The sequence below is a fragment of the Rhinolophus hipposideros genome (genome assembly GCF_964194185.1).
Source record: "Rhinolophus hipposideros genome assembly, chromosome: 7".
NCBI lineage: Eukaryota > Metazoa > Chordata > Mammalia > Chiroptera > Rhinolophidae > Rhinolophus > Rhinolophus hipposideros.
In genome coordinates, this window is record NC_138053.1 from 55,517,022 (window position 1) to 55,542,349 (window position 25,328).

General features: G+C 38.5%; 1 protein-coding gene across 4 annotated transcripts in view; it reads right to left on the bottom strand.

Moving 5' to 3' along the window:
• MCCC2 (methylcrotonyl-CoA carboxylase subunit 2) overlaps positions 1-25,328 on the bottom strand; it is a 90,419-nt gene that overhangs the window by 55,391 nt on the left and 9,700 nt on the right. For all 4 annotated transcript variants that reach the window (XM_081054431.1, XM_081054432.1, XM_081054430.1 and 1 more), the window contains exons 3-8: positions 24,975-25,059; positions 23,222-23,323; positions 19,997-20,124; positions 18,285-18,397; positions 9,304-9,417; positions 5,632-5,696 (exon numbers count right to left, since the gene is read on the bottom strand). In XM_081054431.1, coding sequence (XP_080910557.1) covers positions 5,632-5,696; positions 9,304-9,417; positions 18,285-18,397; positions 19,997-20,124; positions 23,222-23,323; positions 24,975-25,059 — 607 coding nt within the window. The remainder of the gene's footprint in view (positions 1-5,631; positions 5,697-9,303; positions 9,418-18,284; positions 18,398-19,996; positions 20,125-23,221; positions 23,324-24,974; positions 25,060-25,328) is intronic.

Genomic DNA, 25,328 nt, shown 5'->3' on the forward strand with positions numbered 1-25,328 from the left:
ATGAATGAAGCCAGGGGCTTGCTCTGGTTATTAGTTCTGTTCTGATTACATGGCTTGTTATTTCAGATGTAGATGTACTATGACTTTCTAATAAAGTATAAGAAAACTATAAAGTCGGGCAAAAATAGATACTGGAAAAAAATAGAATTTGGCTCATTTTATGAATAAGGACTAAGTTGCTGTGATCTACATTTTGGGGTCTTGGCTAGGAAAAATGCTAAATCCTTGGGAGACATTTCTTAAAATTGGGCTCTCATACTGGTTTAATGTTACTCTCCACCTCTGAATAAGAGCAGAGACCATATTTACTCCTCATTATGGCCCTCCAATGGCTTTGCAAATGGCAGCCCCTTCCGTTTCTTTAATACAACATTTACAATCGACCACAGCTTTTAAATGCTACATACGTAATGCTAGCTACAACTGCTGACTTTTGGCTACACTAGTAATCCAGAAAGCAAATAAAAGCAGAAAAAAACTGCTTCCAAATCAGTAAGTGTTTAAAATAAAATGCTTTCTTTTAAAAACTGCCTAGTATGGGGCAGCTGGATGGTTCAGTGGGTTAGAGTACGAGCTCTGAACAACAGGGTTGCCGGTTCGATTCTCATATGGACCAGTGAGCTGCGCCCTCCACAACTAGACTGAAGACAACGAGCTGCCCTGAGCCGCAGGAGGGTGGCTGGGTGGCTCAGTTGGTTAGAGCACAGAGCTCTCAATAACAAGGTTGCCGTTTCAATTTTGGGATGGTGGGCTGCACCCCCTGTAACTAAGATTGAAAACGGTGACTGGACTTGGAGCAGAGCTGCGCCCTCCACAACTAGACTGAAGGACAACGACTTGGAGCTGATGGGCCCTGGAGAGGCACACTGTTCCCCAATATTCCACAATTAAAAAAAAGTAAAATTAAAATTAAAAAAATAAAAACTGCTTAGTATTAGGTCACAAAATAAGCCTCAATAAATTAAAAAAGACTGAAATTATATCAAGCGTATTTTCTGACCACAATGGCATGAAATTAGAAATGAACTACAGGGGGAAAAAAACACTGGAGATTAAACACCATGCTTCTAAAGAACCATGGGATCACAGAGGAAATCAAACAGGAAATCAAAAACTACCTTGGGACAAATGAAAATGAAAACACAACCTTACAAAATCCATGGGATACAACAAAAGCAGTTTAAGAGGAAAGTTTATAGTTATACAGGTCTATCTCAAGAAGTAGGAAAACAATCCCAAACAAACAATCTAAACTTACACCTAAAGAAACAAGAAAAAGAGGAACAAACAAAACCCAAAGTAAGTAGAGGAAGGAAATAATAAAGATCAGAGGAGAGATAAATTAAATAGAAAAATAGAAAACATTAATGAACCTAAGATCTGCTTCTTTGAGAGGATAAATAAAATTGACAAGCCTCTAGCAAGACTCATCAAGAAAAGAGAGATAAAACAAATCAATAAAATCAGAAATGAAAGAGGTTACAAACGACACCACAGAAATATAAAGGATCATTAAAGAATACTATGAACAATTATATGCCATCAAATTTGACAATCTAGAAGAAATGGATAAATTCTTAGAAACATACAACCTTTCAAAAATAAAGGAAGAAACAGAGAATCTGAACAGGCCAATTACTAGCAATGAAATTGAAGCAGTAACCAAAACATTCCCAACAAACAAAAACCCAGGACCAGATGGCTTCACAGGTAAATTCTTCCAAACATTTAAAGAAAAATTAGTACGTATCCTTCTCAAACTATTCCAAAAAATTGTAGAGGAAGGAACACTTCCAAACTCATTCGATGAGGCCAGCATTACCCTGATACCAAAACCACACAAAGACTCCACAAATAATTATAGGCCAATATCCCTGATGGAAAATTCTCAACAAAATACTAGCAAATGGAATTCAACAGTATATTAAAAAGAGTATACACCATGATCAAATAGGATTTATATGAGGGATGTAAGGATGGTTCAACGTCTGCAAAACAATTAATGTGATTCATCACATCAACAAAACCGAGGATAAAAATCCTATGATTATCTCAATAGATGCAGAAAAACCATTTGACAAAATTCAACACCCATTTATGATCGAGAAAAAAACTCTCAACAACATGGGTATAGAAGAATCTTACCTCAACTTGATAAAGGCTACGCTATGTATGACAAACCCACAGCTAACATCATACTCAATGGTGAAAATGGTGGAAAGCTTTCAGTTCTAAGCTCAGTGGCCAACAAACATATGAAAAGATGATCAACATCACTAATCATCAGGGAAATGCAAATCAAAACCACAGTGAGATGCCACCTCACACCAGGCAGAATGGCCATCATCAATAAATCAACAGATACCAAGTGTTGGTGAGGATGTAGAGAAAAGGGAATCCTTGTGCACTGCTGGTGTATACTGCAAAATGGTGCAGCCCCTATGGAAAACAGTATAGATATACTGTTTTCCAAAAACTAAAAATAAATATGCCCTATGACTCAGCAATTCCACTTCTAGGTATTTATCCCAAAAAACAAGAACAGTAATTTGAGAAGATCTGTGCACCTCTCTGTGCTCTGCAGCACTATTTACCACAGCCAGGATATGGAAGCGACCTAGGTGCCCACCGACAGATGAACGGATAAAGGTGTGGCACGTATACTGCACTTTGCCGTGTAGAATGCGCACTGTTCTGCCCAAATTTATGAGGAAAAACTAAGGATGTACATTATACATGGGTAGTACTGATTCCATATCTGTATAAATGTTTTTAACTCTCTTATTTATGCTTATGAGTTAAAAGTGTAACTTTAGAAATCAATAATGATATCCCTGTGCAAAATAATACGCTGAAATACGATAACTGGTTTTGTTGAACTTACGACGAACTTGCAACAATGAAGAGTTCTTGGCCTTCTATGATGCATAAATATCGTAAATTTGTTTCCGGTGGCTAAAATTTCTTATACTTTGTATTTGTTGTTGTGTTTTGTAATTATTTATTACATAAAATTTCTTGTACCATAACATGTTAAAAAATAATTGCCAAAATTCCTTTATAATACAAAAAACAAGTACCTAAATGTAAACAAATAAAAATTTGAATTAAAAAATTAAAACAAAAGATTTTTCCCCCTGAAAGTTTGGGCCAAAAATATGGGTGCAAATTATACACAGGAGCGCATTATATATGGCAAAATACAGTGTGTGTGTGTGTGTGTGTGTGTGTACATATAGATACATTACATATATGTACACATATATGTATATACAGATGCATATATGTGTATGTACACTTATATACACACAAACACAATGGAATATTATGTAGCAATAAAAAAAGAATAAAACTTTGCCATTTGCAACAACGTGGATGGACCTAGAGGGTATTATGCTAAGTGAAATAAGTCAGAGAAAGACAAATACTGTGTGGTTTCACTTGTATGTGGAATCTGAAAACAAAACAAACAAACAGAACAAAAACAGATTCATAGAAACAGAGACCAAAGGGACGGCTACCACAAGGGAGGGGGAGGGGGATGGATGAAAAGGGGAAGGGGAATACAGTCAGTAATATTGTGATTAAGTTTACATGATGAAAAATGATTACTAGAATTAGTGGATGATCACACTGTAAGGTATAAAAATGTCGAATCAGTGTACTATACATGTGAAACTAATATAACCAATATAAGATTATATACTAACTATACTTAAAAAAATAAAAATGAAAAAAACTATTTATTTGGAAAGAAAGAAAAGGAAAGAAAGAAAGAAAAAGAAAGAGGGGGGAAGGAAGGAAGGAAGGAAGGAAGGAAGGAAGGAGAGAGAGAGAGAGAGAGACAGAGAGAGACAGAGAGAGACAGAGAGACAGAGAGAGACAGAGAGAAAGAAAGAAAGAAAGAAAGAAAGAAAGAGAGAGAGAGAGAGAGAGAGAGAGAGAGAGAGAGAGAAAGAAAGAAAGAGAAAGAAAACAAAAGAAAGAGAAACTGCCTAGTAGTTAGCAATAGAACAAGAAAGAGAAACCTTTGATGAGGCACTATATTATGTATTTGTGTCCAATTAACTCCTACGGATGACTAATCCGAGAGTTATAAATATGTATTTATAAAGGCAGACAGAACTCAAAGCAATTTGTGACTAGTAAATTTTATGACACTATTCCCCCAAAAAGAGCCACCACCACGTAATGTTTGTCCCATGATTTTAATATGAATAGAATGTTTAGTATGCACCAGACACTATGCTATGAGGTAGGAACTATTCCTATCTTCATTTAACACATGAGGAAATAAAACTCAGGGAGGTTAAGTAGTTTGTCTGGTCACAAGGGTAATAAGTGAAGTAAATGAAAGATGAATTCTAGAGCCTACACCCTAGATTGATATACTGCCTACAGCTTTCATGGGCACAGTTTACTTTTTTTAAACATTCAAAATTTTTTAAAAAAATTAATGCTCCTCAAACATTATCTTCATCTACTTTCCCTGATTAAGCACCTACAAACAATGGCAGTCCACTCTGTCCTGCACCCCACTCACCCTATTCTACCTGTGTCCCCTTTCTGTCCAGGTGAAAACATCCACTCCACTATCTCCCTGTAACAGTCAGTAAATGACCAGCTAAGAGAGTATCGCTGCAGCTCCACTCACACAGTTGTCCTCACCTACATGAACAAGTACTCTGTTCAGACTCAGGTAGAAACTCAAGCTCTCCCTCCAAGCTTTTCTGTCTACCTCACCTCCACTCCAGTCATTCCCTTACTCATTGCTCCTTTTGCCTCTAGTTGTGAAATTAGATCAGTAGTGATCAGTAGTCTCCCCTGCCTCCTAGCACCTGTATGCCTTATGCACACCTTAGATAAGACCCCCATGGGGCTTACCAAAACCCCATTCTTTTGGTTTGAACTGACCAATCCGGCCCTAGCCCAGGGACCCCAAAGCACTCCAACCTAGGACCCTATTAGAAACGTGTGCTCCAGGATCTCTCTCTCTCTCCCTCTCTCCATGCTGCCTTGACCTTCCCATGTGACCACTCGAGGGATGCCATGAACTTCCTCCAGGACCTGTGATTAATAAACTTCTCTATTTCAACTTCTCTTGTGGTCTATTGTTGAACTGTGGCTCCTGATCCAGCACCTTGTGCTCCACTTAACAAATGTTAGTCTAACAAAATCATAACAGCTACACACCACTGGGCCTGATCGACCTTCTACATGCTCTCCCTACATTTCTCCTTAGTAAGCCGTTTCTCATATACACATTTATATAGTTTTTTGGTAATTATTTGTTTATTGCCCACCTTCCTGACTAGAATGCAAACTCCTTGAGGTCAAAGACAATGTATATCTTATCTCAAATATCTAAAACAGTGCCTGACACACGACAGGTACTTGATGGATGTTTGTTAAATAAGAAACCTACCTCCTCAGTCTTTGTACAATGAAAAAGCTGATGTTCTAGCATAAAAATGCAATTCTACAGTTCAAAGAACTGAACCCTAAAGCAGCAGATCAACAACAAATAAAAGTGTGGTTTGTCCGGCAAGTTTAAGACTTGGAAAAATACTTTAAATGTTTTTGAAACAAGTGAAAATCAATCCTGGAAAGAAACAACTGCTTCTGTTTCACCTGCAGTGAAGATCAGCACCCCCGAGGTCCTCCGCTGACACCTCTTCTCCAGTTGCTGCTTTAACCTACGGCGAGGAGAAAAGTCAATGGTGAGTCAGCCCATCCGAGATACACAAATGCTTTCCTAACATGCACCTCCCAACCTGACTATACCTACAACTTTCTTTCACAGAGCTGAAGAACATTTTGTTTTCTAATTCCACCCATCTAGCAAACCTAGATCATAGTTTCTCTAGTCTACAGATGAAAAATCTGAACCCAGAGTCACTAAGGAACTTGCCCACAGCTCCTGAGCACGGGACGGAACTTGATCTGAACCCAGGCACTTCTGGCCAGAAAGCCTGCCCTCTCCCCTACATTAGGCTGCCTCCAGGCACGTCACAGCCTTCCTGTCTGGGCACGTGCTGCTGCCACTGCCTAGGCTCCCTTCTCCCTCTCGCTCACCTGGTGAATCCCTGCTTATCCTTCAAGCCCCACCTGCTCTATGTGGCTTTCCCTGACCCACCTGGACCTTTTCATCATTAATGATATTGCACAGTATTAAAAGAGCAATGCTTGTTTATCCATCGTCCAAGAGTATTCCACTTACACCTCCAACATGGCACTTGCCAGACTGTTTCAGTAATTTGCACGTGTCTCTGTCATCTCTATACTGCGAGTTCCTTGATGGCAGGAACTGTAATTTATTCATTTTTGAACACTCAATAAATGTACTGAAGTAATGACTTTGTTTCACCTATGCTGAAAAACTCGTCTTAAAACAAAGTCTTCAAGGTATAACATCTTTAAGATGGGAAAAATACCTAAGATTACTCACATCTAAGATTTAGCAGAATATGACCAAAAAGAAAGAAACCTCAAGTAATAAATTAAGAATGACTTAATTACAGCCTGAGAAATTCTAACAGGTAAAAGAAAGAGAAATCATTTAGTTCTAAATGCCAACGTGATACTGTAGGAATTGCTTCCCGATTTCTACTTCTTTGAGTTGATTGGTTTCTTTTTCTTCAAAAATTAAAAACTTTAATTAGAATAATGAACATTAAAATACAGCATAGAAATGCTGTATTCACTACATCGAAAGCTCTGTCTTAAATAAAAAATTATTCTACGGGGAGAGGAAATTAAAATTTTTATCTCCAATAATTCCATATGCAGACCTAAATTTTTGGTTCTCTGCTTCCCCCAAAAATTCAGTGTAAAATAGCATTCAGGCCAGACAATAACTAATTATAAGAGGTGTCTGGATATTTAAAATTGTTAAAGGAATAAACAACCAATATACTATGTTTATTTTCAGGGATGTGACTAAAAAAATAAAAATTTGTCATTGGTTAATATTTATTGAATACCCACAACATTTGATACTGTGCTAGGTGCAAAGAGAAAATTAAAATAGCTCATGCTATTAAATAGCAAGTTCAGAAGATAAACAAAAGACAGGAAAACAAAAAGCTCCTTCAAAAACTTGTATTATAACTATGCATTTTTTCAATCATTTTAAGCTACTGAAAACTATAGCAACTCAACCCCACAGTATGTGTGAAGCCTACAAAGCCTTTTCTCAATTTTCAGTAAAAGCAGTGTCAAAATTTAGAATTCTCAAGAAGAGGCTGTCGCCGCTTGTCTTACTACCTGCAAACAAGTCTTTTGATGGTAGACTACTGAACAAACTTCAGGTCTTTGACAGAACTGCAGACTTCTCTGGCTGCTAAGTTGCTTCTTTCTAAGGTACAAGTTAAACCTGAATCCACTGATAACTGCCGACTTTTAAACAAAACCTCTGGAAAACAATTAGCATTATTCTATGAAGCTGCTGCCTATATTCCCAAAAAGATGTTTAAAGTTTTACTCATATCTTTACTCATTCTCTAATAAAAAATAAACAAAAAACAACAAACAAAAAATAAATAAAAAATAAATAAATAAATAAACAAGAACTACTCATGAAAGTTCGTACCCTTTACTATACAAAGGTAAATTTTCAGTGAATCTTCCTCTCATTAACTAATGATAGCTATCACATGAAGCTAGAGAAGCATTAAAGAATAATAAACACCACAGGCTTTTTGAATAATGCCTTGAGACTTTTACCACATTTGAAATGGCAGCTCTTCACACTTACTTGATCCTCCAAAGTTATTAAAAATTAACAGGATCATTTGGAAAATACACTTATTTCACATCAAACCATAAACTCTTTTTAACATACTTTTTAATAAGTATGTGTTAATATTCCAAAACCAAAGATTCTTTGACAGACTTTTGAAGCAATATACTTACTGAGATAGAATTCACATACTGTAAAGTTCACCATTTAAAGTATACAGTTCAGTGCTTTTCAGTATATTCACAAACTGTGCAACCATCACCACTACCCAACTCCAGAACATCTGCTCACTCCCAAAAGACACCCCATACTCATGAGCAGTCACTCCGCACTCCACCCTCCTCCCAGGACCTCGCAACTACTACGTAATATACTTTCTGTCTCTATGAATGTGCCTATTCTAAATATTTCATACAAGTAGAACTATACAATATTTGTCGTTTTGTTGTCTGGCATAATGTTTTCAAGGTTCATCCATGTTGTACCATGTGTCAGAACTTCATTTCCTTTTATGGATGAATCATACCTCATTGTCTATAGATTGTCTATTATTATAAATAATATTATCTATGGTTTATAGTTTTATAATGTGACATTTTTCTTTTTACTCATTTAATATTCTTGGATTTTACTTATATAATGGGACATTTTGTCGTAAGGTGCAGTGATGACCTGTGTCTTCACCTACCCTCTATCCCTTTGAACTCCAAGATAGTATTGTGACATAAACACAGCAGAGTGATGACTGCGGAAAATCACTGGAATGGAGCTGACCAAAGGGGAGGTGAGGGAGAGCCAGGATGATATAACCCAGTCTAGTCCTGCATCACAGGCCCGTGACCAGTGAGGCTGCACAGGGTCCCCTCTCGGAAGGGCCCTATGCTTGGAGTTTAATGCTCAGTAGTTGCCCTACTGAAATTCTAATTTATCTTTGAATTTGTGTTGTGTAAGTGAAGTCTGACAGGGCAACGGGGCACATGTGTTGGGGTTTAGAGCCTCAGCCCTTGGTCAGTCTGCCTCCTATCATCTCCCAAGGACGGGTTCTTGGCTCCCTGCTAACTGATGCCTGCAGCCTGGGCCTGCTCTACCTTCTCCTCCCCACCCCTGCCTAGCAACTGTTACATCTGCCCCCAGTGAAGTCCTGGCACAGAGTGGGATCAGGGGGCAGGCATGCACCTCACGGTGTCACAGGGTGGACGACAGCATGTCATCACTGTTCTGGGCTGACAGTGCTGAGTTATGTTCTCCAGCAAATGTCTCGGTGCGGGTATGAGCTAAGGGCTAGCCTTTCACCCACCCCCCCATCTAGGTACCAAGCAAATCCTGGCATGAAGGCTGCCTACCCTTGGGGGGTCACGTGTCCACTGGGAGTTGGGATAGTGGGACCACTGAAAGCAAAGATAACCTGGGAGGGAAAAGATGAGAAAGTTCTGGAGCTAGATGATGGTGATGGTTGCACAACATATACTCAATGCCACAGAAATGTACACTTAAAAACGGTTAAAATGGTAAACTTTATATTATGTATATTTTTATTCAATCAACTGAGATTATGTTCTTACCAAGGGGGGTCCTCCCAAGAAAATGGTACCCTGCTTGCGTATAATGACATTTTCATCAGCCATTGCAGGCACATAGGCACCTCCTGCTGTACAGGAACCCATGACCACCGCTATCTGGAATCCAAGCATACAATAAACCCATGAGGTACAGCTCAAACAGTGAATTATACAGTTTCTGAATCTACAGTCCCATAAACATTGCAGTATCAAGGGATATTACTAACTGGTCTCTGTACATTTTAAAAATGGAGTCTACTAAACATTTGGAAAAGTTTCTTAACTTATTGTATCAAAGTATTTTGAAGGGCTTATGTCATACTTTCACAAAGTTTATGGACAATCTCCCTGTGAGGAAGAAGACTGGCAAGATAGACCATTAGCTAAGCAACTAATGGAGAGAAGAAACTCACAACCTACGCACAGATGAGCAAAACTGTATTAAAAGGATAATTTTTAAATCAAATAATAATAAGTCCTATAAAAAAATGCCACTTAGTCATAGGGAATACGGAAATTTTCCAAACGAGTGTTGTTAATACTTTGTGTTATCCTGAATATGATATAAAAGCTTAAAAAACATTCTTACTTAGAGATTAGTATGACACAAAGAACAATAAATATGGGTTTGACAGATTACCCCTAGATAAGAATAAATAATATCACAAAGAAAATTAAGCGATGTAATGAGAAAATTAAGTATGTAATGGATATTTTCTTAAATTATCATATGAAAGCAGTTTTTGCTACTAATTCCAATATTCCATCAGTTTTCCTTATGGTCATACAAATACCTGTTTTGAAAACAAAAGACCACACTAGTATTAATCCAAAAATGGAAGGCAGCACAAGTTCATATTTTTATATCTAAATGGCTATCACAAGAGCATTTTTTCTTATTTAATGTATGTTATTAAAAATGGCTGTAATATTTCTGTCAACATGCTACAGAAATATTTATCACTTATTATTTCTGCTTATCAATCACCCAGAAGTTTGTTTTCAAAATAGCGATGGCTAGAAAAACTCTTGCCAATGAGCACAAAAAAACATTCATCACAGCAGTGTTCATAACAGAAAATATGCAAATAACTAACATGTCCATCGATACAATATTTTGAATGGGTAAATGAATTATTGATAAATTCTTTAAAAATTGGAGGCAAAAATAACAAATGAAATGTTAACATTTCATAAATCCAAGCAGAGGGTACGTGACTGCTCTGTTCTATAAGCCTCTGTACTTTCTACATGTCTGAAATATTTTATGGGCTTTTCCTTTAAGGTTTTATCAGGAGCAAAGGACAATTTCACCTTCTCAGCTTGTTCTCTCAAAACTACTTCAGTACTAAAAAAAAAAAGTCAAGGAAGTAGAGAAGAGTCACAATTAAGTAAGAATCTAGAAGGGGACAATTTTCAAAAGTAAGAAGTAAACAGGCATAGCAGGGTTCCAAGAAAACAACCAGAGAACAAAAGGAAAGAAGAGAACAGCACTGTCAGCAAGTATTCAGAGACCAAGGATGGGCATGGAGGTGGGGGGGGTGGGGGGGTGGAAGATACCAACAAAGAGGAATCAGTCTGTCAAAATATGGTAAGACAAAAATAAGGAAGATGTATGTCAACTCTATAGCAATAAAAAAATTTTTAAATGAGAGAAATGAAACTGAATGCCATCATGCCATCTGGGGTGGGGGGGGGAATATACCAATTTAGTAGAAAAGTCTCACAAATGAATAGCTGACAAATTATTAGTACATCTATGTCAGAGTTTTATCATATTCCAAAGGGCACTTCAGATGCATTTTCTCCACAGTACTTCCGAAACCAAAGAAATCAACAATCCACTTCTCTGCCACCAGCTAATAATGGCCCCCGATAATCCCTGACTCTGGGTATTCAAGTCCCGTGTGCCTCGTCCCCTTGAGTGTGTGGAAGATATGGTGAAGTGCTTCTATCCAATGGCAGTGCTACTTCTGCGATCAAGTTATGAGACTGCATCTTCCATCTTGCTGGCCCTCTCTCTTACCCACTCGCTTGCTCGCCCTGATGCAGCCAGCTGACATGGCAGGTGAGATGCTCTACGGAGAAACCCACGTGGGAAGGAACCTGCGGAGGCCTCCAGCTAACAGCTCCTAAGGAACTGAGTGAGGCCTGCAAAGATCAGAATCCTGCGAACAACCACGTGAGTGAGTGAGGAAGAGACTCCTTCCCAGTCAAGCCTTGAGGTGACTGCAGCCATGGGAGAGACCCAGAGCTAGAAGACCCTGCTAGAAGAGTGTTCAGACGCCTGACCCATAGAAACTGCGAGATAATAAATGCTGTTGTTTTAAACTGCTCGATTTTGGAGTAATTTGTTCTGCAGCAATAGGTAACTAATACAGAGATCAAAACAATCTACTTTAAGTGAATGCAATTGAAGCATATCTGAAAACTTGGGACAGTCTGTTTACAGTACTTGGTTGTTGTGGCTCTTCAATGTATCTATCTGTAAACCAGGTCCTGTATTCCAGACGGGAGACAGGCCATAAATAGAATTCTGTGCCATCCCAGACAGTGATGAAAACCAAGAGAAGGACATAGGTAAACCTTGAAACCGGTCAGAAAAGACCACACACTGTATGATTCCATTATATAAAATGTCCAGAATAGGCAAGTCTATAGAGACAGAAAGTGGATTGGTGGTTGCCAGGGGCTGGAGAGACTAGACAGAAATGGGGAACAGCTACTAATGAATAAGGCATTTCCTTTTGGGGTGATAAAAATGTTCTAACATTGATTCAACTCAGTGAATATCCTAAAAACCATTAAATCGTATATATTAAATAGGTAAATTATCTGATATGTGAATTACATCTTAAAAGTTGTTACAATTTTGTTTTTAAAAAAAGCAAAAGCTAGAGTTACTAAGTACACCAAGATCAAAATTCTCAAATTTACCATCAATAAGAAAGGCTATTCCACTCAGACGTACCTAACAAGAACAAAATTTAATATTGCTAAAGCAAATTCTGATACTAGGAATAAAAATTAAATAAAAGAACACTGATAAGTCGCCATTTGTCATCATTTCATTCTGAGCCATTCGCTCACTCACAAAATAAAGTGAATGAGGTGTGCCAAGAGCTCTGCCACTGTGTCTGCTGCTGCTTCTCACAAAGCACAGGGACCCCAGAGCCAAAACAGCACCGACGACTTTCCAAGTCCCAAAGCATCAGTCTGTGGTACAACAAAGATCTTACACTGGGCCATGCTGGACAAATGACCTGGAACCTCAGGAAGGAAATTCTGTTGTTTTCTCTACTAAAAGGATATAAGATGCTTGACTATAAACTGTTCTGAGGACACTCAGAAGTGTGTGGGGGACACAACACAGCCACTGTGCCAGAAGAGACCCTCACCTGCATCAGGACAACAGAGAACTCCCAACACCTGACTGAGAGGCTACAATCCACTCAGTCACCAGTGAGGGGGGTCCGCTCTGTGACACGGACAAACCAAGAGATCCCTCTTGCAGGCTGAGGAAGTCCCTGGTGATTCCATAACTTGAATCAAGAAGACTAAGAACGATGTGTACCTGACAGTAACAATATTTGTCATAACCACCACAGAGAGCACAAGCAGGATTTTTGAATAAATGAAATGCTACAAAACAGAGGTAAAAGTCTTTCAAAAACTTTAGACAAAATTTCATTACCCTCCATCTCTTGTCTGAACAAGACTGGGTCTCATTGCACCCAAATCAAATTACAAAATGTTTGTCAGCAGTCTGCCTTATGGAAAGGGTCTCTGAAAGGGAGTCAAGAGGTTTTATACTGAATTCTAAAAACTGTGTGAACTCTAGACCTCCATCCTTCCACTGAAAAATTGCAGAAGACTATCCAGTTCAAAGGCACACAGTGATATAAATGTATTATAACTTGGATAGTGGGAAAGTTCCAGTTGATTACTTGATGGAAAAGCCATTAAAAATATAACAATGTTTTTTAAATCTCTCATCTTCTTTTTCAATTCCAAGTAATTATGGAAAGCAAATACTGCCTGTATCACTTTTTTTTTTCCTTCCTGTACTTGAAGAGCTTCCGTTAAAAAATAAAAGCCTCAAAATACACATGCTCATTCTAGAGCCATCCAGTATTTAAGAACATTATCAACTATAGAGACTGCTCACACCTCTGATTCTAGAATACTCATGCTAATCTGTACTAACTGGATAGGCTGAAACACGGAAAACAAAAAGTCCATCTTACCCAAAACATTGTGTTTTTTCCTCAATCTTTCTATCAGAGACTCAAAGCAATAAAACAGGTCCTATCTGGCTTCATGAACAGGTTGAAATGCATTTTTAAAGTAATATGATATACAGTGCCTGTCCTAACTAAACCCCAACAATCACCAATGTCTGAAGCAAAGAAAATACATTTCAAAAACAATGAGCTAACGGGGGTGGCCGGCTAGCTCAGTTGGTTAGAGCGTGGTGCTAATAACACCAAGGTTGCCGGTTCGATCCATGCATGGGCCACTGTGAGCTGTGCTATCCTTTAAAAAAAAAGAGAAAAAAAGCACTGAGCCAAGGTGGGGAAGAGGGAAAGGATAAGGAAAGAGGAAAGGAGGGACACCTGAGAATAATTTTAAGTACATCTCCCAAAAGAGAACAAATAGGCAGAAACACAAAGAAAAACAAGTGAAAGGCCTGAGGAGCTGCAACTAAACATGGCTCAATGAATAACGCCTGTTTCAGAAGAAATAAACTGTTAGTAAAAATAAAAACACATTGTTGCTGGGGTAGTGAGGATTATAGTAAAACAAGGAAGAGAACTGATGCATCGGAACGAAAATCGCTCTAGACTGGACTACCACTAGGTCATAAAAATTAATGGTAATGTGAGAACCTAAAAAAAATTAATACAAAGATCCCACTTTGGAAGACAAGTGTCTCACATTTTAAAAGCCAGCAACATGGAAACAATCAGGAAAACAGAAGAAGCGTATTTCCAAGGTCATCAGGCATGGATGGATCTGGAGAAGGCCCAGGAATGGTATCCTCAGGACATGAGAACCAAATATTAGGACACCCAGACATCAATACGCCATATCTTTAAACTTCAAAAATAAACAAGGCATCCTAAGACCTACCAGAAAGGAAGGAAAGATAGAAAACAAGAGAATACGAAGGTAATATTTCATTTAACTGTCTTTTTTCCTCGAGAGCAAAAACAAAAATTTTAAACATGGAAGATGTATAGGAATCTGTCCACACTTTTACAACTGCAAAAATATAGAAAATAACAGACGTCTGATTGTCGAAAGACACACAACTTAGAAGTAGGATATGTGGATTTACAACAGGCAAGGTTAATAACATTAAATAAAAACCAACCCTGGGAAGGAAAACAAGAAATGAACCAGTAAGGAAGGCTGTGTTCACTATCAAAATGCACACATAACATAACTGGAGTTACAAGTGACTGTTTATATAATAACATATAGAAATTGTTTTTATCCATCCACCTAAATCTAATCTTATATAAATAGTAAAACAATACATTAAAATATGGGAAATAGAACTACTCAGTATGTCAGATATCACTTTAATAGTTATAAGGAGTTTCACTCTTGATAAATATTAAGTACCTTCTCAGGGAAATGTGTGAGGATATAAACATTCATCTAATATTGTCTCTAATCTCTAGTAGCTTAGAGTCTAGTGAGGGAAATTAGTTAGGATATATCTAGATAAAAAAGATAAATGCCATTAATAAGGTATAGCTCAAGAATTATGGGAGATGGGAGAAGGAAAAGATTACTTCCAGTAAGGGATTCTGGGAAGTTTTCCTGAAAAAGGTAACACCTGAGATGAGCCACGGACAATGGGTTGGAGACTTAGACCTCAAGAACCGGGGGAAAGAGGGATGGACTCGGGCAGACAGTGATGAAAGGCCACCGTGCACAGGCACAACAGAGAGTGGTTCAGATTCACGGCAGCTTACAGGGGATGAGCAGTAAGGCTAGAAAGTTAGTTTACAACTAGATCACTCGGGGTCTTAAGTACCAGGCTAAGAAATCTGAAGTTCGCTTTGTAGAAAATAGGATTTGGAACCAGGGAACTAGATAAAGAATAACCTTGCAGTAATGTGTCCAATGGACAGAAAAGGAGAGACTCGGCAGACAGGACACCAGGCCAGCATAGCCCGTGCCACACGATAGTACCAGGATAGCTGGTAATGAAGCCCTGAACTACCCAGGGAATGAAATGGAGAGGAAAAATTGACAGGACTTCATTTGCCAAAGGGTTTCTATGTGTTAATTATCTGCCCAGCATCCGAAGAGCTCCTGCGGATACAAAAATAAGGAAGGTACTATATACATATATTTTTGACCTACAAGAATTAAGTAGGGGAAAAAGCAGAAAAGAGTCCAGGATGACGTCAAAGTTTCAATCCTAAGGAAAAGAGCAAGAAGGAAGCACCATCAATAACAAACAGGAACACAGGTGAAGGAACAAAAACCAGCAGGAAAGCAAATGTGCTCAAGTGTCTAGTTTGAGCTGATGCTGCCAGCAGGAAATCCACAGAAACAGCAGCCCTAAGTGTAAGCAGAGGTGTGAAGGGAGGTCAGGACTAGAAAAAGATCATTGAGGTGGCAGGTATGTCATGAGATTTCATTAAACCATTACGGTCAAGTTCTTGGGTGGGGTTGGGAGGATCAAATAGAGAGAGTGGGAGAATAAGGAAACCCCAGTGGCATGAAGCCTAAGGAGACTCTCAGGAAAGGAAGCAATGTCGATACCATGACAATTCTTTCTGGGATAATAGACGACAGAGTAACAGTGTTTTCAATAGAAAGAGCAGCGCTCACACCTAGCCTGACTTTTTCAGTAAAGTACGTAGCAGTAGCTTCAGTGCAGATGTCACGTTTAGAGTTCATATACTGGGGGAAAGATCAGAACGGGCGCTATGAAGACTAGTATATAATAAATTTTTTTTTTTTTAAATTTCAAGAGGTTCATAAGAATATCAAAAGGCAAATCTCAACCATAAACTTCCTATTGGAGTGCAATAGAAAAAAATATGCTAAGAGTAATGGCTCAGTTAAAGAAACACTGATGTGAAAATTTTTAGGAAACAAAAATAAAATAGGCGAAAGGAAGGAATTCAGTCAAATGACCCTCAGACATTTTAGATTTTTTTTTTATCATAGGCAGGTATTGCTTATTCAAAAATATATGGACACTTTTAATTTTAAAATGACCTGTTTTTAAAGCACTTCAAGCTTTAGGTTCCACAGGAGCAGAGAGACCCTATATGGTTTTATTCACCAGCATAGTACCTGGCTTACAGTAGGTCCTCCATAAATAGTATTTGTTAATTGTTAGTTGATGTTTTATAGTTTCCACAAAAGCTACATGAACAAAAAAAGAACTAAAAATGAAATTGCAAGGTGACAGAGGTCTGCAGTCGGTAGAATAATGGTCCCAAAAAAGATATGCCCACACCCAAATCCCCAGAGCCTAGGAATGTGACTTTATTTGGAAAGAGTCTGCAGATATAATTAAGGATCTTGAGATGAGATCATCCAGGATTAGCCGGGTGGGCCTTCCATTTAATGACAAGTGTCCTTATAATCGAGGGAAGAGGACACAGACACACAAAGGAGAAGACATGTGAAGACTGAGGCAGAGATGGGAGTCATGAAGCCACAAGGCAAGGAACACCTGGAGCCACCATAGAGAGTCTCCCTTAGAGCCGTCTCAGAGAGCATGGTCCTGCCACCACCTTGACTTCAGACTTCTAGCCTCCAGAACGTGAGAGAATACATTTCTGTTCGGTTAAGCCACTCGGTTGTAATTCATTATAGCAGTCCTAGGAAACTAATGCAAGGTTAGTACAGCTATATAAATTATAATACCAGACTAAACGGGCTAATCTCCACTATAAAACAAAAGATCACAATAACAATTTCATACCAGATAATGGAAGAGCCATTTATGCAAAATTAAGCAAAGCCGGTTTCTATTTAGATAAATAAAGCATAGAGATATAGGCAAGGTCACTGCACAACAGTAAAATATATAATAATAGTAACAATATACCCTTTGATAGAAAAGAAAAAAGAAGAGATGTAGTAATTGCAAGTGAAGACAAATTAGAAGATTAATAAAAATATTAGAAACTTAAGAAACCCAGTAACAACATAAACAAAGGAGTAGTATCAGTATTATGAAATATTTCAAATATGTAAAAATGATTAGAGAAAAATAAAATAAATATCCTTTCACCTAATACCAAATCTTAATAAATCCTGACAATCGGCCAAATTTAAATGATATTTTTAAGGAATAAAGTATTTCAGATATAATTGAAGCGTCTACATACCTCCTACCTGACCACTTTTTCCTCCCTCCCACGTCAAAGGTAATCATGGTTTTAAAGCTAAGTGTATCATTCACATGTACATGTTTAGCCATAAATAAGACAGTATTATTTGATATATTTAAGTTTTGCATATGTAACAATTGGCTGTATATTTATTCCACTATTTTTTCCTCAACATACTTTTGAGACTTATTTACGTTGATGCATGCAATTCTAGTTCATTCACTTTAACAGCTAATAATTGTATTATTAATCTCTCATTAACGATCATTTAAGTTGCTGTTTAACTTTTGCTGTAACAAACAATACCACAACTTTCCAGTACATGTCTCCTCACACATATACTAGCGTTTCAACAGAGTCCAGTCCTAAAAAAATGATTACTCAGTGCCCATTCTTTTTAAAAACTCTTTTCCTTTGGTGAATAACCTTTATAATAATATAAGTGCATTCCCATAATTAACAAAAGTATCTAACTAGAGGTAACCTTAAGATATTTTCTATGGAAAAAACTAAACCCTGAATTAACTTCTGTTTTAAGTTATCTCAGAATACCTACTTAGCAAAGTCATTTGGAGCAAAAAGCAATATATCTCATTAATGAGAAATTACCTGTGCAATATTTTTAGAAGACATAATTGCCTGATTATAAAATATACGGCCAAAGTGATCTCGGTCTGCAAACTCCTCTGCTTGTCGAGGTAAGTTTGCCCCTCCTGAATCAACTGAAGACAAGAGAAATGACAGAAATAAATACATCTCTATGAATAAAATATACGACACACAGGAAGACTTGTATCAATGACAGCAGCAGTTCTTAATCCCATTCACAAAAAACTTGCCCTATCGTTCTAAACTATTCTGCAGCACCTTTCTCCAATTCCCCAACGCAGCCAAAAGGATTCCCTGTTTTCCTCAAATCCATTTGGCTCCCCTACCCCTGCGCAAAACTCCACTTGAAAAGTGTAGGACCTTCTCTCCTTTGAAGATCAGCTAAAGCCCCAGAAAGACCATATACGCATAACAAGTTAGCTTAAAAAAAAAGTATCTCTCTTTTAAATCAATACAAAAACCACCTATGCAATTCATGTGACAATTTATCACATATTGCCTTTTGGTATTGTTTTTACTGCAGATTAGAGTAGTGGATAAGAATGTCAGCTGAGTTCAAAACAGAGCTCAGTTACTATATACAGGCCTGTTTCCTACACATTCTATGTTTTGGTTTCCTCATCTGTGAAATGAAGGTAACAACAGTAGCTATCCCATACAGTTGTTACTGAAATAACGCGCGAAATAATGTGTGTAATACACTTAGTTCAGCACATCCTGTGAATGCACACAGTAAAGCTACAAAACGTTAGCTAGTCCTATACCTATCACTCTTGGATACAACCGTAAGGCTCTTATTGTTAACAGATATATTATATCCTGACTCCAATCAAGACAGAAACAACATAATACTCTTCACCACATCCCCCAGTGTTCGCACAGCACCTGCAAGCAGCAGGGCCTCATTTGCTGTATTCTATGTGTGCAAAGTACTTCACAGTGTAAGTCAACCAGGTAAATTCACTTTCGTAGGAAAAAAAAATCTCAGCATCAGCACCTGTTCAGATACCCACATAAATGAACAATATATATTGGCGTGTGACCAAACTAAACCAATGTCCACCCAGAAGTGGCAATTCTATACTGCCTTGCTTTGATATTCTTTTTTGAAACATCCTCAGATTTAAATCTATTTTAATTTTAAATATAAATTTATTTTTATTGAAAATTAAATTTCCTTACTAGATTTATTGGGATGATCACTTTGTAATGTCCAATCAATATTGATGTCTAATCACTATGTTGTATACCTGAAACTAATACGCTATTGTATGTCAACTAGAATAGAAAAATAAATTTTAAAAAATTAAATTTCTTTAATATCTGCTCAAATTATAAACACACTCAAACATTTAACATAGCATCTGGCACTCAAGAGATCCATAAATATTGGCCACTATTTGTTCATAGTTTGAACCCATTATGGTTAACAGAAAAACAAACTATATAGAAGAAAAGAAAATACACGTGTAGAGACAAAATTGGCATGCACCAAAATACTGTCAGAGCTTATTCCTCAGTGAAGTTATTATGGGTAGTTCTTGTTTAGTTTACCTCCCAGCGTTTCCAGCAAAGAACATGCATTTCTTTTGTAATAATGGGAGAAATGAACAGTTATAAATACTAATTGATAATGTCATATAAATAGCCTTCTAAACAGTCTTATATTTTACCAGCTAAAAATAGTTTATTTTACAACTACTGTGACTTGCCCAAGTAGATGCAGGGGAGCCTGTTTTGCATTGCAATTTCTTGTGCCCGTAAGTGTTTTTTCACAGTCACTGGGTAGTAGGTACCTCCTTTGACAGTGGCATCGTTGGCAACAATCATGCATTCTACTCTGAAAGGCAGAAATTTCATTGGAAAGAGAATGAGAGATTTCTTCAAAGTTAAAGGCCAACTACGTCACATTGCATGACACTCCAATGCCACCTTCAACTTCTAGTACACATCACCAATGACAGCCATTATACCACAATCTTGGGATACAAAAGCAAGATTTAATCACAATTCATACATTCATTTAAATAATATAAAATGATCACTTTTAACAAGTTTACAAACTCACACTTGATTTTTATAGTCATCAGTCCTGTATTAGTAGTGAAAAATTAACACCCTAACCCACATTTCATACTGCTTATTTGAATAAGAGGGTATTTGAACAAGATAATAAAATAAAAGAAATCCAAGTCTCAAGGGTGAGAAAACCCATCATAATAAACCTTCAAGTTTCCTTTAAGGGTACTTTGCAAAAATGAAAACTAACCCATCACGAGTATTTATTTTTCACGTTTTCAAAAGTTCACCACTACTGCCATATGCTTTTCTATAAAACTAAAAGAAGTTTAAAATACACCATTTGTCTTTCTCAAAGTAACAACAGACACAAACTTTAAAATAGTATATTGGAAACATATACTATGAGTCATCAGTGGTGCCCTTTCTCTGCAAAACCATGCTGTTGGGTACCCCGGCCCACAAGTCACACTGAGCAGCAGAGCGGGGGACACAGGCGGCCAGTTAGGGAAACTGCTTAATTTGTCAGGTAACCTGAAGATCAGAGGTTCACTTGAAACTTGAAAGAACAGTGTGCTCTTTACAAAACTTAATCTTCTTTATATTGATGATGTTTCTGCGATCGCACTTTATATTCTCTAGAATTCTAAAAAGTAACTCATTGAATCTCGGTTATAAGTAGAGAACAGGAACTGAGTACACAGCCTGGGCTCGTGCTGTGTTTCTCCGACTAGGGTACATGGCCTGCAGTGCTTTCCACAGCGTAACAGGGCTCCTCTCCCTGGAGCATCAATTGTATTCATTAGATCTGTGGACAGGGGAAAAAGGGGCTCTATGGAAAGTAACCTCACAGGGGGATCTGATCATAAATTCCTAACTGGGCAGGTCATGGCAGGCAGTCACAGCCCAGGCATAAACTTTTTAGTAAAAGGTTTATCTTTGCTTTAAGCAAGCTCTGTCCATTGTTTCCATGCATCTAGGTGAACACACCTTTGAAATAAACTGTAACCACCCTCCAAAAAAGCACATAATCTTGTTAAGTATTTTGTAATCCAGGGGTGTCAAAACTTTTTTCAACGTTTTTCACCAAGGGCCATATGCAGTGAAATACACAAACAGCCGGGCCTCTCACTAGAAGTGAAGTACGGATTGCCTCACCTGGTTTATTTAAGTAAACTAAATACATTTTTGGAGTTTGCTGCGGGCCAATTAACAATGGATTGCGGGCCGCAGTTTTGACACCCCTGCATAATCCAATCCCCACCCTGCTTTTTCCCATCTCCATGTCATCTTCCTAAATTCCTTCCTTCATTTCAAATGTAGTTTTAAAAAGCTGCAAAACTGTCATTCTCTGGAGCATTCGAGATAGTGTTTCCTGGCATATGTTTGTCTCAAACAAACTCTTAGATAAATCCTCTACAAGTTTGGACATTTCTTACCTGGACAGGTCATATAAAGCCTTTTTCCATGACTGGAATGCAAACTTTTAATTACTTTAACATTAAACAAACTAGACTTGGAAGGGAATTTAGGCTTAGGGCTGGTGGCTGGGCCAGAGCCCCATACCTCCAGGAGTGTGTTCACACTTCCCTGCCCTGCGGCGCTGCAGGAAAAGCTTAAGAAGCTCTGGTGATGGGCGGAAACCAGGCTGTGAAGTCAATAACAGCTCAGCTGAAATTCTGGCTCTGCCACTTGCTACGTACATGACCTTGAACAGGTGACACAGCCACTGTTACTCTACTATTAAAAGGTCACAGACACGTTACAGAATGAGAAACAAAATCAGTCCAGAAAAGTATCGTAGTGTACATCTACTGCTTTGCCTATCCAGCATCTCTTATTTTGGCAACAGAATGAAACTTTCTTTCAGAAACCTGCTCTTCTCTATTTTTAACCCATGTGGGTGGGACTGACCCCAAAGCCCATCTTCAATGATGGGCACAGGAACCAGGCCTTCTACTCAGAGTCCACACTGTGACCCAGCAATGGGCTCAGGCCCCAGCCCTATGCCCTTAGAGGAGTTCCCCTCCCACTGCAGCTGCCAAGCTCACACAGTAGAAACCAGGAATGCTTGGGACCAGCTCTGCAACAATGGTAAATGGCTATAGTTGCACTTCCTTAGAGGCACAGAGCTGAGGAGAAGGCAGAGGAAGGCACACCACACACCAGTTTCCGAATCAAAAGCAATTGTATCGGGCCAGACTCCAACTGCCTAAGGTCAAAGCTGAGCTTTGCCAGTGGCTTGACCTTGGACAAGTTATTTCACACTCTGAACAGTTCCCATATCTGCAGAATGATGACGACAGTAACACCCATTCTCACAAAGCTATAGTGAGGATGAGAACAACTAGTCAGCGGGAAGTGTTTATCACAGTACCGGGCTTGGTAACTTCACAGAAAACATGAGATCATACACAAATATATACCAATGCATTTAACATCTAGAGTCCCTAAGTCCACAGTGGTTTGAGAACACCGACTCCAGGGGCCCACCCCCAGAATGTGACTCAGTGCCTCTTGGGAAGACCTGATAATCTACATTTCTAACAAGTTCTCGGATGATGCTGATGCTACTTTGGAGAGCTACTCCTTACTTAGAGAGCTACTCCTCTAAGACAGTGGTTTTCTCCCTAGATGTAAAGAGATCACCGTGGATCCTGGAAAACCATACAAGCCAAGCCCCCCCCCGGAGGTCTGGATTGGGATCCCAGGATCTTTGCTAGAGTTTTTTCCCCCTCAATTTTTGTCTAAAGCTCCACAGATGAATCTAATACATGTCTCCATAGAAAGCTTCAGTCCTAAATAACATCAACAGCATAAAATTTGCATGCTAATATGCAAAGCAGTGAGTGGTGGATGTCTGTGCCTTGTCAATCTTCTTCCTGACCCACAAGATTGAGTGTAAGTAGAATACTCACCCTGATACTCTCCCAATGCCTGTAATAATGCCACCTGCAGGGACCTCCTCATTACCATATAACTGGTAACCTGCAAACTGGGATAATTCCAGAAACGGAGACCTGAGGGGAAGAAAGGACATTGTTTGGATTAATGTCATTTTATATATATATATTTAAACAGTTACATGTGGAAAAAGAAGATATTTTTCTTTAATGAGTCAATGTTTCAAATATGCATGTTGTATATAAAATCTACAAAAAGAAGAATATCTAAAACAAAATCTAGTGTGAATACTGTGGGGGATTTATAAGGTATAGCCATACAATAGAACACTAGGTACTTATTTTAAAAGATGTCGTACAAATGTATTTATTAATATAGAAAGAGAATAGCACCTAAAACTTACGTAGCACTTACCATGTGCCAGGCTCTCTTCCAGGACTTTTAGACACCTACCTCATTTACTCCTAAGAACTATCTTCTGAGGTGGACCCTATTATGATCCCTAGTGACTGATAAAGAAACTGAAACACAGAGATTAAGTCACTTGTCTAAAGTCACACACCTAGCTAAGTGACCGAGCTGGGTTTTAATAGCAATCTAGGACCAGGCTCTTACCTACTGTACTATTCTAGCTCGCTCTTATTTAAATGTTCAAGATATAGTAAGTGTGGGGGGGAAAGGTTATAAGACCTCACATTTCGTATGATTACATTTTTCTTTTAAAAAACGATGTGTCTAATACACATATGAATAAAAACGGTCTAGCAGGCTATATGCTGGGTGTTACTAACAGTGTTTGTCTCTGGGTTGGGTGTGTGCATGGATGTCATGAAAAATACTTTTGGAATCTTCTTTGCCTTCCGTCCACCACCCCACAAGCCAGTCCTTCAGGAAATCCCGTTGGGCCAACTCTCTTGGCAACACACCCGGAACCTGACCTTCTCATCATCTCCACTTCTGGTACCCTGTCCAAGCCACCATCAGGTCTCTCTTGAATCACTTCAGTTGCCCTCTAACTGGCCTCAGTGCTCCCACCCTTGCGGCCCAGTCTACTCACAACATAACAGCCAGAAAAACTCTTTCCAAACATTAAAAATCCCACAAGAGCTCCCCATTTCTCTCAGAGTCTGAGTCAAAACTCTTAGGCTGGCCTATACAAGATCTTATGGAATGCGACCCATCTCCTAGGTACTACTCTCCCCCTTCCTGTCCTATACCCAACCACACGGGCCTCCTGGCTCCTTGGGCATATCAGCATATCCAGCACATTCCTACCAGGGCCTTTGCACTGGCCATTTCCTCTGCCTGCAACATTCTTTCCCCAATATTTACAGGGCTGTCTCTCTTCACTCCTTCAAATCTTTGCTCAAACATCATCTTCTCAATGCGGCCTACCCTAACCACCCCATTAATAATTGCAACTTGACTCTCATCTGTTGGTCCCTTACGCTAGGCTACCTTTTCTTCTTCCCGTGACATTTACCAGTTTTAGCATACTGCATAATTTACGATGTGTATCATTTATTTTCAATGTCCTTCTGCTACAATGTAAACCCCAGTTGGGCAAGGATCTGTGTCTATTTTGTTCATTGATGTATTCCTAGCACCCCACCTGCAACAGTGCCTGACACACAGTAGCCTCTCAATAAACATCTGTTGTTGAATCGGATACTAAGAACCAGAATTTAAAATCACTGATTTATAAAACTGTCTAAGAAAGTTCCATGGAATAGAGAACACTGAGCTAGGACTTCGGTATATACAAACCCTGGGTCCAAAAGACCATCGACTCTTTCTCTGGGTAACAGTTTTCCTCTTGATATGTGACGTTCTCGGGCTTTCTCACCACCTCCTATGATAAATTAGGAGATGATAAAACAGGATTGGATTAGATTGATATATAAGATCTCCATTTAACTTAATGCCAGAAAAACATATAACACTCGATCCAAAATTTAGAGCTTTTGAAAGTTCAACGTATCCTGTGAAAAACGGTTAATTTTTCAGACCACTCACTTTACAAGCTGTCAATTTTGTGAAGTAAATAAAGTGGCGTTTTTTAAAAGTCAATCTATTCCTAATTTCACAGCATATCACACACTTTCTGAATTCACTAGTAAT